The 18,696-nt window shown below is 55.9% G+C and overlaps 6 protein-coding genes across 6 annotated transcripts; 2 read left to right on the forward strand and 4 right to left on the reverse strand.

Moving 5' to 3' along the window:
• Positions 1–3,279: 3,279 nt before the first annotated feature.
• On the reverse strand, positions 3,280–3,958 carry E0L32_011675 (uncharacterized protein; the record flags this gene model as incomplete). Its single annotated transcript, XM_031134431.1, has 3 exons — positions 3,280–3,448; positions 3,509–3,591; positions 3,803–3,958. The coding sequence occupies 3 exons, from the start codon at positions 3,956–3,958 to the stop codon at positions 3,280–3,282; spliced, it is 408 nt and encodes a 135-aa protein (XP_031000145.1).
• A 5,155-nt stretch (positions 3,959–9,113) lies between these two features.
• Positions 9,114–10,230, forward strand: E0L32_011676 (uncharacterized protein; the record flags this gene model as incomplete). The annotated part of the gene is made up of 2 exons (XM_031134432.1): positions 9,114–9,138; positions 9,230–10,230. The coding sequence occupies 2 exons, from the start codon at positions 9,114–9,116 to the stop codon at positions 10,228–10,230; spliced, it is 1,026 nt and encodes a 341-aa protein (XP_031000146.1).
• Positions 10,231–10,429: 199 nt separating this feature from the next.
• E0L32_011677 (uncharacterized protein) lies at positions 10,430–11,606 on the reverse strand (the record flags this gene model as incomplete). The annotated part of the gene is made up of 4 exons (XM_031134433.1): positions 10,430–10,524; positions 10,589–11,294; positions 11,366–11,415; positions 11,471–11,606. 4 exons carry the CDS (start codon positions 11,604–11,606, stop codon positions 10,430–10,432), a joined length of 987 nt encoding a protein of 328 aa, XP_031000147.1.
• A 574-nt stretch (positions 11,607–12,180) lies between these two features.
• Positions 12,181–14,218, forward strand: E0L32_011678 (uncharacterized protein; the record flags this gene model as incomplete). The annotated part of the gene is made up of 4 exons (XM_031134434.1): positions 12,181–12,224; positions 12,292–12,552; positions 12,614–14,047; positions 14,128–14,218. 4 exons carry the CDS (start codon positions 12,181–12,183, stop codon positions 14,216–14,218), a joined length of 1,830 nt encoding a protein of 609 aa, XP_031000148.1.
• A 782-nt stretch (positions 14,219–15,000) lies between these two features.
• E0L32_011679 (uncharacterized protein) lies at positions 15,001–16,622 on the reverse strand (the record flags this gene model as incomplete). The annotated part of the gene is made up of 3 exons (XM_031134435.1): positions 15,001–16,116; positions 16,185–16,394; positions 16,452–16,622. The coding sequence occupies 3 exons, from the start codon at positions 16,620–16,622 to the stop codon at positions 15,001–15,003; spliced, it is 1,497 nt and encodes a 498-aa protein (XP_031000149.1).
• Positions 16,623–17,758: 1,136 nt separating this feature from the next.
• On the reverse strand, positions 17,759–18,632 carry E0L32_011680 (uncharacterized protein; the record flags this gene model as incomplete). Its single annotated transcript, XM_031134436.1, has 3 exons — positions 17,759–18,000; positions 18,061–18,574; positions 18,624–18,632. 3 exons carry the CDS (start codon positions 18,630–18,632, stop codon positions 17,759–17,761), a joined length of 765 nt encoding a protein of 254 aa, XP_031000150.1.
• Positions 18,633–18,696: the final 64 nt, after the last annotated feature.

An 18,696-nucleotide genomic window follows, 5' to 3' on the forward strand; every position in this document is an offset into this window, starting at 1 on the left:
CGAGGGTAGATTATGTGGTGATAACAACGCTGTGCCAATGTGTTGTGTAGAGGAGAGGAGATATTGAGTGATGTAGAGCCGGGTCAAACAAAATGAGTAGAACTTTTGATATATATATACGAAGTCACTTCACTGTTAGAATTCACTGAACATCCTGTTAATCTTCAAAGCACACAGACATGAAAAGCAGCCGCTGCTTAAAGCATTTCAATTCACTTCCATCATACGAACCCTTTCTCCAAACCATTATTTCACTGGGTTCCTAAATCCGAGCAGAGCACAAAAGAGAAATATAAAATAACCTACTGGGCTGGGTGCGAAAGCAAACTATGCTGCAGATTTAGCAATTTGCAAGCGCCGGTGAAGAGGACTGCCTTTGAAGACAACCGTGATCATTGTTTGGATAGATCTTGATTTGTGGTTCACTTGTTCCGATACTACAAACTCTTCCTTCACGACAGGTTTCCTATGGCAGAATCCGAGGGAGGTTGAAAAGAGGGTTAATATGAGCTCAAGACAACACCGGCATCGCTTGGATCAAACAAAGTAAAAAACCCACAAACTTGACCGTGAGCGAGCTCCAGCCCTTGTGAGCAACAGTGACTACTACGATTGATACAGTCACCAGCCTTGTCCAAGCCTGCCTCTGATGCCGGTCTTGGCTACTCGTACATTCATCCAGGGATTCACATCGAGTCTACCCTGATGGTAGAATCCATCTGAATACACATTGCAATCCCGATGCCCCTGTCTTTTGGCATCCATCGTAGCCAAGATACGTGCTGCCCTGGTTCCGTCACAAAAGTGCATCTCACCTCTCCGAGGTCACAGTCGGCTGGCTCATCAAACACATTGGGATTTGTACCATGATATCTCCGACGAGTCAACTCCGTTGGATGGATTGTCACGTAGCAAGGTAGTATCGCTTCTACAAGCAATCAATATTGCACACACACTGGGACGCACGCGTCTTTCCCCACGATAACACGCGTTGCTGGTCTAGTCGATGCCAGTCCGCAGTTCACCCAAGGCGGTTCGTCGCAGCCCAAGCCGGCTAAAGAAGCTAGGTCTGGTGGTTCCTTGACAGTTCCGCAGCGAAATGATGCACCAGCGATAGGTACCAAGCGAGAGGGCCGACAGGTTGCAGTGTGCTGTTCCTGCAGTAGCGTGCAGCTAGACAAGCCCGAGAAACCCCTGCAAGAATGGCTGGTGTAGCGCCGTGGTCGAGAACCTCAGTCCATCATCACCGTTGCCCAGTGCATTCAGAGCAGAGAGAGGGTTTCATTGCAATTCGAAGCAGGTAGCCAAGGTTGAGGGGAGTAGAGAGGGTTGCTTCAGAGGAAGATACAATACTAACGTACTCCCTGACTCCTCTCCCCGAACCCGAAAAAAGCCTCCATTAAGCATGCAGCGATAACAAGTGTGAGAAAAAAAAAAGAAATGAAAACGATGCTCATCTCGCTTGATGGACCAACCGCCCCACAAAGAGTGCACTGGTGAGCTCCACTGATCTTCTCTCGAATGACTGATTGACTGAGCCTTTTTTTTTGTTCTCGCCACACGGTCTTCGTCAGCTTGGACCCCCCTTGCTGTTGTCATTACGCGCAAGCTGTTGCTCCTGCCTGTGGTGGTGTGGTGGAGGTGCAGCAAGCTTGAGGATGTGTGCTGGGGGAAGGCCCAGACAGTCTTGTGTCCATCCTCAACAGCCGTTTTTGGGGGTCGGCCGCCCACGAACAAGCAGCACAGCAAGCTTGTGCGCCACACAGAAAACGAGAAACGTCTAGGGCAAGCCTCTTCCGCAGTCTAAAAGAGCCCGGCCGGCCGGCCAGTCGACGAGATTTATCTTGGGCCTGTGTCTTAGAAATCGGGAAGCCTAAAAGTTTAGCAGAGGTTGCCCGGCGCGGCGTTTCGGACCGCTCTTTTCTAATGTCGCGGGGAAAGCTGCGTCGTAGGCGAGTCGAGCATCGTCATCACGCAATGATTAGCTTTAGCCGCCCCCAAACCGTTGTCGTTGGTAGAGTTCGAGGCTCTGTCGAGTCCTCCTTTCATCGCACCGAGTCTAGTTACTGCTGTGCGATGTGCGGCTGCACATTCCATCACACTTGGCACAGCAGGACGAGGGCGGGCTGGAATTACCGTGCCAGATTGGCCTGCACCCAGAGAGCACCACCACAAGGCGGCTGGCTGGCTGGTCTGTCAGTCCAGCAGCCGGGACGTGTAGCACGGCACGGCAGAGCGAGGCCCAGAGCGGCACGGGAGAGATGATCGGATCAGCCCCTTTGGGAACACAAGGGTGCTCGAGAGAAGATTAAACATTAATTGCTGTTGCAAGAGCCACTCGTCCCGTCTCTGTGTGCGACCTGCCGAAAGACAAAAACCAGGTAGAAAGCAGTTGGAGTGTTCAAACCATCACAGCACATCATAATAGAAACCCAAACATCTCGAGAAGGAGAAGAGACAGAGAGACACATGTCAAAGGAAACAAGTAGGGACAGGGAAAAGTAAAAAAGTGTGCCGGGCCAAAACTGGTCTCCCTGCGATGCTCTTTCGCTATGCCTTGATTATCGTACAATGAGGCTGGCTCCCAAGCACCGAACCGTTTGTCCAAAGACCATAAAACACCCAGCCGTTTTAGTGATGAAGAAAAGGAAACTCTATGTGCAGCAGACGATGGCCATCCGAAGCCCCCCTTTCAAGAGCTCTTTCGACAACAAAAAGGTGAGTTGCGTACTTGAGACAGGAGAGGAAGGGACACGAAGGGACAAACATCTGAAGGATTCCAAGTTTGAGAGGAAGTGAATGTTGATTGTTTCTGTCAAGCCCATATCAAGACCGGATGGGCTACTGGCCATCCATTCCTTTCCTCCCAAGCACAGTCGAGAGAAAACCAAGGCTGATAGACCGCACACATCGTAAAGCTCGGGTTGGTTGCCGAAACGGAGATCTGTCGACGGGGTAAATCCTCCAAGAATCCTTCTCCAAGAAACCGTACCCGAAAAAAGGTGTTGTAATCCAGAAAAGAAATTACAAGAATCCAGAAATTATGTTCCCTGCATGCGCGTGGCCGTAATGCGCGTGATATAGACAAAACTCCATAGAACGATGCAGAATGATTAAAACGAGGTTCTCTTTCCCTAAAGTGTCACTGAAAAGTCTATATTACCGCTCTTCCCAAAGTTTCGTAAATTCCCAACACAACTCCGCTCCAGTCATTAGTTGTCGATAGAGTGTCTCATGTCGTAACAAGGACGTGGATGCGACTAGGCGTTGTCAAGGAATTTACAGAAGGGCAGCAAGACCGAGGGCAGCGGCCAGACCGGCGCCGGAGAGACCAGCAGCCTTGGCGGCACCAGCGGTGGGGACCGAGGGAGGGCTGGAGGGCTTGTTGCCGCCAGTGGGGAGGGGCTTGGTCGGGACCGGGGTGGTCGGGACGGTGGTGTTGTAGCCGCTGGGTGTCCGTGTCAGCGACGGTGTACTCTTTTCGAGACGGGAGCTGGGAATGGCTTACCAGGTGTTGCAGACAACAACGGGGGTGGTGATCACGGGCTTGGTGACGGTGCAAGGGCAGTCAGTGATGGTCAGGGTGGTGGCCTATTTGCGTCTCGTTAGTCGTAATGTTCAGCTTGGGATAGGAGCGCCAGGCGGACGGAAGCGAGATGCAGGTTTGAGTAGCTTCCGAGCCCGAGGCAGCTGGGTCCGGATTTGCATTCCAGACGCCTGCTGCCCACGTTCTCGTGCCCACTGTTACCCGCAGCCTCGCGAAACCCGGTGCCGCCGGCCGCTCGTGGAATGCAGATCGTACCTCAGTGACGGTGTAGGTCTTGCCGCCGTGGGTGATCTTGGTGGCCTCAGGGCAGTAGGTGGTCAGGGCAGTGACGACCTCGGTGGTGTAGGTGACGTTGGAGCCAGCAGAGACGCCAGCGGCGAGAGCGGCAACGGCAGCGACGGAGAACTTCATTTTGACTGGTGGTCGGGGATTAAGGTACTAAGAGTACTAGTTGAGGATTTGGGTTGGCGTTTGGAGGGTGTTTAACGAATGTACTTGACTGAAAAGTCAGGGTTGGTTGTTTAGCGAGTGTGTGTGGGTGAGGAAAGAAGGAAGGGAGAGGAGGAGAGACGGATGAGAACGAAAGCTCTTATATACAGAGTTGCTGGCATGGGTGCCGGGCTCGCCAAGGGGGGGAGGACCCATCTTCTCCTGGACGTGTGTGTGGGTGTGGATGGATGTGGATGCGGATATGTTTTGGTGGGCACGAGGGTCAAGCATCAACGGACCCAGGGCCATTGGGTGTGAGAGAGAGAGAGAGAGCACGAGAGATACGGGATGGGGGCTCGGACTGGGATGGATGGATGTGGGAGATGAGATGGGATGCAACTGGGGTGGAGGCTCTGAGATGAGCGCTAATGGCCCACGATCGGGACCGGGGCCCGGTTTTCGTTGCTTTTCAGCGAGATTGTTATTTAAAATATCAGTCAAATCAGAGAAACCGAGCTCTCTGCCCAAGCTAGGTGGTGCCGGGGGGTGGTTGAGCCAACCGTGAGACGGAAAAAGGGGAGACACTGTGATGGTGTGGATACCGCCTGTTGGTCGCAGGGGGTGGGAGGGTCGGTTTGGCCGCGCGCTGGGCCCGCCACTGGACGAACCAGGGCTCTCCTTTTGCATCAGAGAACCAAGGAAAAACGAAAGGTCAGGTAATCGATGTACACCTGTTCTTCGTGATCCGACGCAGAGGGTGGATCATGGTACGAATGCTCGCGCCCACTGTTTCCAGGTGCCCGTGTCTCAACTCGAGACCAAGCCCAGTGTCCACCAAGCTCTTGGGCCCAGGGAAGAGCCTTGTGGACAGTGTACGGAGTACGTATCCGTATGTACGCAGAGATGTGCAGCAGCTGGTCGTCTATCTGATCTGGCACAGGCTGATCAGTACAGTACACTGAAGATCAGCTTCGAGGAGATCAGGACGCGGCGGATGGTGGTGGAGACCAGCACGCAAAAGTCCTGGGAGCTGAAAGACGGATCCGCTGTGCGCATACAAGATCTGCTCCAGGGCTTCCGTAGCCTGCCAGACAGACACTGACAGCTTGCTGCCCTGTGCTACACTCGTCAATGGCCGCTGATCACCGATGCAAGGAAAAATCTTCCGCCCGCAGGGCTTAATGCTACCCCAAAACAGGTGCAATCTTCCAGACCAACAGCATTACTTGCCAGGAATGGAAGCCGGTGTGGTGACCAAGAATAGGGAGGTACTGAACTGAACAGACATGGCAGTCCGGGATGACTGCCGGTACTTGGCAGCTCGTATGACGCTGGCAACGCCTGTTGGTACCTTTGTCTGCTCGGCGAGAGAAGACGGATGTCGACATGGTCGGGAATTCGCACTGTTTGGTGGTGCGAAAGCGTAACCTGCCCTACTGCAGGTACCGTCAGGGACCAGCACGCGACGGACCGGGGTTTTACAACCGTTTAGCGGCTGGCCCCTATCCCGGCGCTTCCAAAAAAGAAACGCTAATAACAGTGACGAGGTGTGCGTGCTAGCCAAGGTAGCGCGGAAATGAGACTTCGACGCCACCACGCAGCCGGCCTCGACTTTCCCCAAAGATCCTCACCTCTCACCCAGGGGCCAGGGCCGACCTACCAACTGTGCTGACCAGGGCTGCCCACGGAAACACGAACGCTCCAGGACTAGGTACCAGGGATGCGCCGGTGGAGGACCGCGCGCGAATAGGGTCCCATGTAAATCAGTCTTTCCCGAGACACGCAATCCACTGTGCGCCGCCATCACCAGAGTTCCGCCAATGCGGGCTAGGTACCGTCGTGGGTCGGCCTGGGCGCCCTGATCTTTTGCAACCAAGGTTCCAAATCTGGTAGGGAGAAAAAGGGGAAGGCCAGAGCCAAGAGAGCATGAAGTCGCACACGCACACAGCCGTCCAGGCTGACCACCCGCGCATTAATTGACGAAGCTTAATTCCAGCATCAGCCATCAGCATCTCGGCGCCTGGCCAATCACACCTCCACCGTAGCCCGAATCTGCAAATTTTCATTTCCACCGAGTGAATCGCCGCATCATGCTTGCCCGGCCGATACCTACGGAGTATGTTATCAGTCAGTTCAAGAAACTGTGCGGAGAGAGAGCAGGGAGAAAACAGCTTGGCTGGCACATCGTACTCGGCTGTCTACGCGAAGGGGCAAGGCCCTCCTTATCCGCGTGGTTCACAAACTGTCGCATCTGGCTCCAAGGGCTCCAAGAGGCAGAGGCCTGACAGGCGGCTGTGACTGGCGGCTGGAGACACCTATCTCCTTGTCCAACTCCCTGCCAGTTCATTAGTTATTCGTCACATTACTCCGTACTCCCAACGCTCTCTCGAGGCTGGAGCTAAGCACCATGCAAGTCCGGGGTCTCCTCCTTTTCCTTTCCTTGTGGCGGCGCCCCGGCGACCAGAGTTGGCACTTAGTCAACTCCCATGCGCGCGCCGCTTCTCTCTGCCCAGGCGTCTGGGTGACCTCTCAGGACTATCGAATTAGCAAGCCGCCGTTCCGTCCAAGAAGAGAAGCCGTTGGTGCCAAGCCATGTGTTTAACGCCCAACCATACTCGGTATTGCATCTTGACGAACCTAAACCAGCAGAAACCTTCTAATAATGCGCGCTTCGATGCACCGCCGGCAGTCGTGCTTACGTTGCAGATCTTGCTCACCTTTGCACATGATGAGCGCCCTCATATTCCAAATTTGGCAGGACCAGGCAAAGGAAACTGCAAACGGAGATAACCTTATCCTGTTCTCTCACTCTTTCCTCCCCTGTGAATGTGCCCCATCTCCGGGCAAGGTTGATGGCGTTCTGGAAGCTTGAAAGGCCCCCCTACGGTGGGCCAACGCGCACCCCTGAGCGCCTCGTCTCCTGTCTGGTCTCCCTGCTCGCTGGGCGGCGCCTCCGTTTCACCCAGCATGTGCGAAACTGTCCAGCAAGCGACTCGGTTTTTTTGTGGGATGTTACTCCGTACGGGTTGGCAGGTCCGGGTTCGCGTTTCCGAGATCAACCTCGTAGGGTTTTTACGAAATGGATCGATGATCACAGGCGCTGATCCGGCAGTGTTTGCCATTACTATGGAAACTGTTCTACTTGTAGGGCGCGAGGATGAGATGCGACATGCCATTCTCCGAAATGCTAACCGAGTATATCTACGACTCGGGGATCAGGTACGAGCAGTGGAGAGAGATCCAGTCGTCACAGAGAGAATGTTGGAAGTATCCCCGTGCTCCGTACAGTATTAGACGATGGACAAGCCAACAAATATTCATCATTTTTTTTGTCTTCTTCTTCCCTTTACGTCTCGCTAAAGAACAGGCTCATTTGCAGAATACGAGCTCTCATATCGGTGCAGTTGGGCACCTCTCCCACCAGGACCAGCACTACCACTTCGGGGTAACGTCCGGCGCAATCTAATTATTCCAGGTTTGGGCTTTCCCTTCTCCCGCCTCACCAAACAAGCATTCTAAAATAGTGCAATTCCGGTCCTGATCCCGGGACATGGTTCCTTATCAGCGAGCAAATGTACAATTAGCACCACCATACCCCTGCCGTGTCCAGCCTGTTCCTGCATGGCTACTTGCGCGTGTCGCATGGCCATTCATTTCCGGCCTGCACCCGCAGGTTATTGAATTGAGATCGCCCTCGCTGATGCAAGTGTCAGTCAGTACCGCATGTCAAGGCTTGGTGGCAGAGTGCTACCGTACAAAGTACATCGTACGCTTTCGTACGACGAGGGAGCCCAGTGGACGGGTGCTTTTGCTGATCCTTCCCGCATCGTTTCCCCAGTACATAAGGTCGCGTTGGGGAGCCTCATGTGTGCACACGCAGCTCTCCCGCGCGTGCGATGCGCGTGTCGTGTCAGGACTGGGTCGTTGGCCGGCAAACGTATCCAACTCGCCCGGGAACTGACAGACGGGCAAAGACGCCCCGACAACCAAACCCACCTGAGATGACCGCGATAGCCTACTCTCAGCGGCGTACGTCAACACCCTCGAGTGGCTCCATTGCCCACCGACTCCCACATAGCTTCGACCCGATGCTTCCGGACCGTGAGAATGCGGACCACGAGAATGCCGATATGATGGGTTCCAAGTTCCAACGCCGTTGTTGACTCTCGCCTGGCACGCATAATCATCCTTTGTCTTGTCAGTCTTATGCACGGCGTGTTCGCAATGGATGATACCAAGCGCTGGTCCTCGCAAGTCTACGACCAAACATCTGCCCGGCCTACGGCTCCAGGCACGAGGATAGTTTCTTCATTCCGAGAACCTGCGGCTGCTCAAACCAGAAGCTTTCCTTTCAGCTTCCTGCCGGAGAAGATGTAGGACGGACGACACGACTTGCGGATCAGATCTATCCATGTTGCCTAGGCCGGCGCCATGCAATATGGACAGCCGTTACCTTGGTCTTGCACGCATGGGAAACACGGACTTGCATCAATTCGCCCATTCCCGCTGGCTATCAAGACCATCTTGGTATGAGAATATTACATATTGGGGACTATGAGGTCGATGAGGGCTGCCCTGTCAGTGCCACGATCTCTGAGAAACGGGCACGGCACAGGTTGATTTCCTCGGTTTCTCAACAGGTAGGCTCAGTTCGTGAGTAAGACATCTTGCAATGGGTGATGATGTCGGCGATACCACCGGGCTGTCAATGATCGAGTCCTCCGGGACACCGATGGCCATCTTGGAGCCGGAATCCATGTCTGGGGTGCTGCATTCCGAATCGCTTCAGCAAATCTGCCGACGTCCGAAGCGGGACACACCCGCTAAGACACTGGCCGGCCGCGAGTGGGCCAGTCTAATATGTATCGAGCCCACCACTGTGAGATCATCCATCCACGCCCGAGGCCCGATCGCATTCCGCGATGAGCATTATCGTGATTAGGTGATGCATACGTACTGCACGACCATTTGACGTTGGATTACCAATCTTGACACAAACCTCAACCCTAGACACAATCAGTAACAGCCGTGAACACATTGCGACATCTGTTGGGATACGGATCTGCTACCTTCGTAAACACATTTGCGGCGATTCATTCAACGAGACTCAAGTGAAATCCAGTATCGTCAGTCGACAATGCCTGCGATGATGAAAGCAGTCGGTATGTTCCTCCTCATTCGCGCCATCTAGTTTAACAGCAAGATGCGTGGACCTCCAGGCCGGACATGCCCATTGACATCGCGACCCCGCAGACATCAAGGGCGGCAAGGGCCCCGCCGACGCCCTCTTCATCAATGACCAGACGCCCGTGCCCACCGCCCAGCCGGGCGAGGCCATCGTCCGCGTCAAGGCCTTCGGCCTCAACCGCATGGACCTCCTCCAGCGCGAGGGCAAATACCCCGTGCCGCCCCAGGCGCCCAAGACGCTCGGCGTCGAGTTCAGCGGCACCATCGAGAGCTTCGCCGAGGGCGGCGACGCTTCTTCCGAGGGCGGCGGCTTCAAGGTCGGCGACGCCGTCTTCGGCCTCGCCTACGGCGGCGCCTACGCCGAGCGCATCGCCGTCTCGACCAAGATGCTGCTGCACAAGCCGGCCTTCCTCTCCTGGGTCCAGGCCGCCGGCATCCCCGAGACGTGGATCACGGCGACGCAGGCGCTCTTCGTCGTCGGCGAGTTCGGCGCCGGCAAGTCGGTCCTCTGGCACGCCGGCGCCAGCGGCGTGAGCATCGCGGGTGCGCAGCTCGCGCGCCGCGCCGGGGCCAAGGCCGTCTTCGCGACGGCCGGGTCGGACGACAAGTGCGGGTTCGTCGTGCGCGAGCTCGGCGCCACGGCGGCCTTCAACTACAAGACGCAGGACTGGGCGGCCGAGGTGCTCAAGGCGACGGGCGGGCGCGGTGTCGACATGATCGTCGACTTCATCGGGGCCGACTACTTCCAGAAGAACCTCGAGGCCGCGGCGCCCGAGTGCCACATCGTGTGCCTCGGCCTCATGAGCGGGTTCAAGGTCCCCGACGCCGACATCTCGCCCATCCTGCGCAAGAGGCTGCGCATCGAGGGCAGCTCGCTGCGGGCGCGCGACCCAAAGTACCAGGGCAGGCTGCGCGACAAGCTCGAGGAGTACCTGCCCGGGTTCGAGAGCGGGGACCTCAAGGTGCTCGTGGACAAGGTGTTCCCCTGGGAGGAGATCCAGGAGGCGCACAAGTACATGGAGAAGGACCAGTCGAGGGGCAAGATCATTTGCACGATTGATGCTTAGGTCATAGTTTTCCCCAAGTTGACTGGATACCATAAGGGTGCATATAGGTCGCGCTTAACAAAGAAAACCACGTTGACAATTCTCATAACTTCATTGCTAGGTGTTTCAAAGCCCTGTGATGTGTCCATCTAGGTTCGACCTCGGGAGACAAAAAGACCAGTACCGTGAACGCCAATGACCCCTCCTTGCATCGCGCAAATTAGTGATCCTTCAGCCACTGCAACATCTGGTCAAAGGCGGTGGCCTGAGCAGCTCGAATGGCCGCGTCTTCGTATTCACCAACAACAGCGAAGCCTGTGCGAGTTTAGCAGACGTAAATTCGCTTTAGTGCAGGGCGGCTCGAAGGGCATCAGCTTACCGTGAGGTACGTGAGGATAGACCTTGACTTGATGATCTACGTTGTTCTTCGAGAGGTAGTCCTCGCCCGCTTTGCGGACTTCATCCGGGAACAAGGGGTCGTTCTCGACGCACACCATGTTGATAGGTGCCTTGAGCCCCTCGAAGTCGTCCGGCGACACGAGTGTGGCGTGGGCCAGCGCTCCGACTTTGATGAACGGGCCTTTGCGGATCGTGCCGGCTTCCTCGTCAGGCTGCGGCTGGGCCCAGCCCTGCTCCTGCTCCTTCTCGGAAGCGAGCAGCAGGATGTACCGACCGCCGAAGCAGTAGCCCACGGCGTAGATGCCGTCGCCGTTGGACACGGCATCGGCGAATTCCTCCTTGCAGGCGTCAATGACCTTGTGCAAGATGGGCATGACCTTCTCCTGCGTGTGGCGTGCCAGCCACATGTCTATCAGAAAGCTCTTGGCTGCCTCGGCGGCCTTGAGCTTGAATTGCTCCAGGAGCGAAGGCGAAGCGGGCTCGGCGTCTTCGCCCTCGCTGGTGGTGGAGGCGTTGGGCGCGGCATCACCGCCAAAGAGGTCCGGCATGACAACGACGAAACCCTCGCTGGCAAACTTGTCTGCTTGGATCTGGTTGTTCACCGACTTGACGCCGGTGCCGCCAGTCAAGAGCAGCAGGAGCCTGGCTGGAGCATGGGGATACTCGCTGGGCTTGGAGATGTATACCTAACAGTCATGAATATCGAAATACATCATAATGCAAATGCATGGAACCTTCCAAAAGTCGGTCCACTTACATCCACTCCTCCCAGTTGGGTAATCTCGCCAGTCGAGGACTGGCCCGTGGCTACAGTACCCTAGTTCAATATCGATCCTCTCGAAACAGCAACGGGTCAACTTACGAGTCGGTCGGTCTGAGGTGCAGTGCTCACCCATCGTGGGGTTTGTCTGTGCAGGGGTATCGCTGCTGGTTGCAGGTTGTGTCGCCTCAGCAGCGTCGCTCTCGGGAGCTTTCGTCGCAACCTCTGGGTCGGCCATCTTCGTCTGTGAATAGCTGGGATCGATGTTGGTATGTCAGGTACGAGTGCCAGACGATCTCTCTGATCCGAACACTCGAATCCTGGCAGACACGGCTAAGCGTGTCGAAATGAAGCAAACGGAGAAATGAGTCTCGCGCCTTTATTTGTGTCACCGCAGGCAGATCCTCAAGAATGGGTGGTCACCTGGATATGTCCTAATCGCTGCACCAGAGCTGCCTCAGTCGCACCACCTATCACCAGCTCCCTCCCAGCCATGCCCAGCCGCAGCGTGACGTACCCCTCGCAGACGGTGCCGCTCAGCGGACTTACAGCGGGGTGGTCCCTCAAAGGCGGGAGTCCTTAGGTAAGCCTTTACCCCGCCAGAGGCATCAATCAATGGACGGCTCCACAATTTCCCATTAAAACACGTCCCGCATCTACAGCAAACGCGGTCGACGCGTCTCTTGCCTCCCACCTCATCGCAACAAGGACACCGCCAATAATTTGCTACTCAGCAAAGCTCAGCCCACGTCGGCCATCACACACAGAGACGCGGTTGCGACGCATATCAAGTTCCCATCACAGCCGTCATCATGGCAGAAGCTGCAACAAGACAGATCACCCAGGGCGCATTGGAGTAAGTACAAACCTGCCCACTCGCTCCTCCTTGTGATACAGAAACTGATCGTGGCTCTCTCCATCAGTCTGATCTTCACCGATCCCGATGCCGCCAACACCCAGTTCCCCGTACCGGTCCTGCAATGCCTTCAGATCAAGCCTCTCGCGGCTCAGCCCAATGCTGCTGCCGGAAGCGAGCGGTATCGTGTTGTCCTCAGTGATGTGAAGAACTACGTACAGTGCATGCTCGCCACCCAGGCAAACCACGTCGTCCACGACGGAAAACTCCAGAGAGGCTCGATCCTGCGTGTCAAGTCGTACCAAGCGAACTCTGTCAAGGGAAAGAAGTAAGTATCAAGACCTTGTCTGATTCTACATCACATCATGCTTATGATCCGCTTCCTGCAGCATTCTTATCATCCTCGATCTGGAAGTCATCGAATCCCTCGGCACGCCAGACAAGATCGGAGAGCCGGTAGCCTTCGAAGCAAAACCCGAGGGTGCCGCCGCTACGGCTACCACTATCGGAGGCTCTGGATTCTATGGCGTTAAGACCGAGGAATCCAAGCCTGCTGTGCCGAAGTCCCTGCCTACTCGGACGGGCGGTGGTGAGAACGGCAACAACGTCGTCGAGCCAATCGAGGAGATTACTCCGTGGAAGAGGAGGTGGGCCATCAAGGCACGCGTCTCAAGCAAGTCGGACATCAAGACATGGCACAAGGCGAGCGGTGAGGGAAAGCTGTTTAGCGTAAACCTGCTGGACGAGAGTGGAGAGATCAAGGCCACCGGCTTCAACGAGCAGTGCGACCAGTTCTTCAACGTTCTGCAGGAAGGCTCAGTCTACTACATCTCGAGCCCCTGCCGAGTGCAGCTGGCCAAGAAGCAGTTCAGCAACCTCCCCAACGCCTACGAGCTCACCTTTGAGCGCGACACCGTCATAGAGAAGGCCGAGGATCAGAGCAACGTGCCGCAGATCAGATTCAACTTCTGCAACATCCAAGAGCTGCAGGACGTGGAGAAGGACGCGACGGTTGACATTGTCGGCGTGCTGAAGGATGTTGGCGAGGTCTCCCAGATTGTCTCCAAGTCCAGCGGCAAGCCATATGACAAGCGTGAGCTCACGCTTGTCGACGACAGCAATTTCTCTGTCCGCCTTACTATCTGGGGCAAGACGGCGACCAACTTCGACTGCCAGCCCGAGTCGGTGGTTGCCTTCAAGGGCGTCCGCGTCTCAGACTTTGGCGGCCGGTCTCTCTCGCTCCTGTCCTCGGGTACCATGGCCGTCAACCCCGATATCCCCGAGGCCCATCGCCTCAAGGGCTGGTACGACGCCTCCGGCCGCAATGACAACTTTGCCACGCACAACAACATGGCCTCTATGGGAGGCGCCACCGGCCGCCCCGACGACACCAAGTGCATCCAGCAGGTCCGCGACGAGAACCTGGGCATGGAGGACGTCGCCTACTTCACCCTCAAGGCCACCATCGTCTACATCAAGCAGGAGAACTTTGCCTACCCCTCCTGCCTCAGCGAGGGCTGCAACAAGAAGGTCACGGACATGGGCGACGGCACCTGGCGCTGCGAGAAGTGCGACATGAGCCACCCGCGGCCCGAGTGGCGGTACATCATGTCGGTCAACGTCAACGACCACACGGGCCAGCTGTGGCTCAGCTGCTTCGACGAGACGGGCCGCGTCATCATGGGCGGCAAGTCGGCCGACGAGCTGACGGCCATCCGTGACGAGAACGACGAGCGCTTCGGCCTGGAGTTCCAGCAGGCTAGTTGCCGCAAGTTCAGCTTCAGGTGCCGGGCCAAGATGGACACCTTTAACGATGCTCAGAGGTATGAAAAACTTTTGATTTTTGCAGCATCCTTTTTCTTTCTTGGTGTCGCTGTGCTAATTCCTTTTTACCATGCTGCAGGGTGCGATATCAAGTCATGAGCGCTACGCCCATCAACTTTGTGACCGAGGCGAACAAGCTCTCGGAGCTGATCAAGCAGTACCAGATTTGAAAGGATTACTCAAATGGTTCCAAGAGAGATGTGGAAAAGGAACCGGACAAGGACAAAAGTGATACAGGCATTGTATCAAAGTACTTGGGGGAGGAAGGGTGTAATCGGTCTTTGCTTTTTTTCCCAACTGGACGGGTGGGAGGTATGGGTCATTGTTCTGCTTGATAAAAGAAAGGTATTGAATTGTTGTACTTTTTGTACGTGTCGCATGGCTTGAGGACGAGGCACATGAACGAGTATGATACAATCCGACGTAATGTAGGACCAGACAAATGCAAACAAAGCATGTTGATTTGTTCAAGTGTTGTTGCGAGCGCGGTGACGTCCTGGCCCCCGTGTAAAACATACCAAATCCGGGATGTCGTTCCCGTGAGAGTTTAAGAAGGCTCTCTGCCCTGTGGTTTGAAGAACTGCCCTCCCAAGCATGACTGGACGGGCTTATGATACATGATGCACTCTTATTCATTCCTAGCCATTGGCTCGTATCTACTCTGATTCGGAATAAAGTAGACTTCGACGCCAGCCCGCTCCTCAGTATGTTCCTATGCAGTCCAAAACCTCCTCGCGATGCCAAGCTACCATGGCTCTTCTAGAAAGAAAAGACATCGAGCCCCGTTATGCCGAAGCTGTCTTTGTCTACCCCGGCTTTTTTTTTTCCCCTCTCGCGTTGTCTTGGTTGATAAAACAGCCCAGGGGGAGAGTCGATAGAAACCTATACATGCTCTGCTTGTCCATGATTATTTTGTGCTCAGCGCCGGTAGTCAACTGCAGCCCAGCCCAGTCTAGTGCATGCTCATCGTGCCGCCCATGAGATCCTCGTCCTCGATCTGCTCGTCAAAGCCAGACGGGTCGCCCCTACCGTCATCCCGCCCCGCCTTCTCCCGCCGCTGCTGCTCCTTAAGCTGGTATCGCGCATACTCCTTACCCATGACGAGCCGCTCGTCCATTGTGCCCAGCGTCGCCTTGAGCTGCCGCAGACGCTGCGCAGAGGCGGCCAGAGCCCGCGCGTACTCCGCCTCGGACGTCGCGCTCTTGCTCTCGGGGAGAAACTCGAGGTACGCCGGGCGTCCGCCCTCCGCCTCGTGGATGGCGGCGGCCAGCATGCCCAAGCTGATCATCCTGCGGACCAGGTCCGTAATCGCCGCGTCGGAGGCCAGATGTCCGCCAGTGTCGGCGTTGTATGTCGTGGCGCGAAGCTCGGCAATGGAGACCTTGGCGTAGACATCGCGCAGAAAGTAGATCTGCCATTGCTGGAAAGTGGCCAAGATCTCCCGCACCAGGCCCTCGTTTCCGTCGTCGCCAAAGCTGCTCGCATGCTCCGTGACTGCGGTTCGCAACGCGGTGACGTCGAGCGCGTCAAAGTGCTCGGCAATCTGCAGGTAGTGTTTGCTGAGGATGCCGAAAGTGCGGCTGGTGGGGCCGCTGACGAGCGCTGGCTGGCTTGCACTCTTGCCGGAGCGGAGGAGAGAGGTCAACACCCATTTCTTGTGAGCCTCGACCATGACCTTGCTGACACCGGCGTCACGGCTCGGGAATGTGATGATGCGCTCGAAGGCGGCTGTGGCGGCAGCCCAATCGCGCAGGGAGCAAAACATCAGGCCGACAAGGTATTCGTACTCGAGAACCTGTGCCGGACGGAGGGATGTTGTAAGGCCGGTGTCTCGAGTCAAGTAGCTTTGAGAGGGAAGGCTCGGGTCGCATATCCGCCTGGTCTCCGAGTAGCTGTTCATCATGCCGGGATAAAAGACGATGCTTTGGGAAATGACAGGTAGTGCAGGTGCAACATTATTGGAGTGATATGCCAGCTTTGCTAGAGTGAGATGGTTTGAAGTCATCGTGTGCCCTTGAGGGTCGAGTCGTCGCAGGGCCGTTGTCAATACTGTCACTGCTATCGAAGCCTACGGGTACGGAACTGCATTAGCTTCTGTGGACCAAGCCTCGTAGATGGAGACAGATAATTGCGTACCGGAAGGATGCTGCCTGACCCTACTGCAGTGAACAGGTTCGTGAATGGCGCTCCCGCATACCGTATCTGTCTCGTGTCGAAGCGGCACAGGAAGTTGACGATGGCCTCTGCCAGGGCAGGGTTGTAGTCGGTAGCTTGCGTGGGATCGGAGGGCACGAGGGAATCGAGAATTGTGAGATAGGATATCGAGTTCAGAGCCGGGTCAAGATGCTGCGGCAGAGGTCAGTCTGGAGTCAGGGAGCAGCTCCATCGCGAGACCGAACACACCTGGAGCAGATTCAGGCCATTCGCGGCGAGCTCGGCGGCATGCTCCTTCATGAGCCTGCCGACTCTATGATGGTGTTTTCTCGCCTCTTGGTCATACTGCTCATTGCTAAGCTGTCTGCCAGCGGACGCTCCGGGCTCGAAGGCCAACAGCACCGAGGCGCAATGGTCCATGACAGCTCTTGCAGTGCGAGATGCGGGGGCCTGGGCAAGTAGTGGTGGGGTCGGTCGGTCGAAGGATGGGATATTTGGAGAGGAGAGAGGTGACCTTGCCCTCTGTAGGCTGGTCTCGTCTAACGTTGGAAATGATTGTGTGCCAAAACTCTCGCCCAAACCAGACGTGGAGGTGGTGATTTGGAGCTTGGTTTGCGACGATGTTGATGATGGATGGCTTGTTGGTGGTGGTGGTGGTGAGCAGCTGGAGCCCTGAAGGTGGGGCCAAGGCGACTGGCTACAGGCAGCTCCGCCCAAAAGAGCTCCCCGCAAAGAGCTCCAGGGCTAGTAGTGCTGGGCTGGCCCAGCACCGGACCAAGTGGGCGTCTGAATAGTTGACGGAAGTTCATCAGGAGCTACCTCGATCTTAACAATCAATATCCTTGTCACATCCTTGTCTTGGAACTCGGAAGGGCTATCCCACCACCTAAATCCGATGGGCTTTATGGGTAGACAAGTACTTCTGTTAGCAGTCCGTCAACTAATCTGACCCTCACTTGCGGACTTACATAATACTCCAACTTCATCTCCAACTTTTGCATTCAGTCAACCCAGTTTCTGACTCCCATTTTGAGCTCTTACACTCGGAACACCCCCTCCCTGCTTCGTTTCAGCTTTCTTTTCTTTAGAGTAGAGGACAGGTATCAGAGATTGCAGAGTTCTTGACAGTAACAGCCAAGACTTGGCCACGACCGATGCACGACTGGTCAGGTCCTTACCCTCTGTCACGTCCTGCCCTAAGTTCTCCAAGGGCTGACAACGATCAATATGCCTTACACTTTGATTTCTTTGCCTGCATTGTACAAAAGAGCCAGAATTGTTCCGTCGTCCTCAAATTCAAATGAATTGTAATATCTACACATCCGAGATACAGCGCACTCATCCCCCCGACGCATGCCTACCTACTGTCTCTCAGGACTCTCTCTATTATGTGTTCCGGTGATCATCATAGTATACACTATGGCGTATCTAAGTCGTTTCCCTCTCTGATATACAGGCCACTCACCCTCGACGAAGCGGGTGCAGCACACCCAACAATCCTGGCAGAACTGATCGTGGTCCCGAGCGCTTCAAGGACCACGCCAAGCAGCCTTCGCCTACTGGGCTCCAGCCTTGTCATAACCCTTGACCGCAGTATGCTCTGATGTAGGGTAGAACTTGGCATCGACATCCTCGTCTTTGCCGGCAGGACTCTGGGGCTCATCGTAGTTCAACGTAGCGGGAAAGCCCTCTGTGGAGAGCCCGGAGATTGGGCGCCCCCGGCGAGGCGTGCCGATAGGACCGAAGTCCTGTCGGGGTGGCGAGGAGGCGGTAGGTGTCGGGAGCTGCGGGTATCGAGCTAAAAAGGGTCTCGCGTTAGGGTACAGGGCCGAAGACACTGGACGGGCCAAGTACTTACTCATGATGCCGCCGTGGGTAGGCGTGCTGAGAGCCGGACCCGGGGACAGGGGAAACGGGCTCTCCAAGGTCCGCGGGCGAGACACGTTCGTTGTGCCTGCCTGGCTAGGTTGAGTGCTGAAGCGGCGCCATCCGGACGGGCCCGGGCGAGATCCAGCCTCCGGGCTGACCATGCCGAAGCCGGAATCTGTCGGCATGTGGCGGCCGATGCGGCGATGCGCGTCGCCCGGCATGACGATAGGGCGGTCGAACACGTCCTGGTTGTCATCGCCTAGGTCTTGGATCTGCCGAGCCGTGGCCATCTCGCTCTGCTGTTTCTTGTACCAGTTTGGCAGGCCGTGAAACAAGCCGACGGAGAACTGGGTTGCCTTGTCGAGCGGCATCTCGTGCTTGAACTTGCACCCCTGCTGGGTGAATGCGCAGATCCCGTCGTGGATCCATTTGTCGCACCAGATCTTTGTCTTCTTTGATGGGTTGGCAGAGGAAGATGTCGCGACAATAGTATCGATCCGCTTCTGTCGATTCAGAGGGTCAGCACTCACCACTGCAATTTTACAGCCATACAAAAATCATGTGCAACAAGCCGAAGGTAAGATGCTGAGGGAAGGGAAGGGGGGGGGGGGGGGGGGGATTGAAA

This window comes from Thyridium curvatum (assembly GCF_004353045.1).
Source record: "Thyridium curvatum strain D216 chromosome Unknown NODE_113_length_97512_cov_84.250480, whole genome shotgun sequence".
NCBI lineage: Eukaryota > Fungi > Ascomycota > Sordariomycetes > Thyridiales > Thyridiaceae > Thyridium > Thyridium curvatum.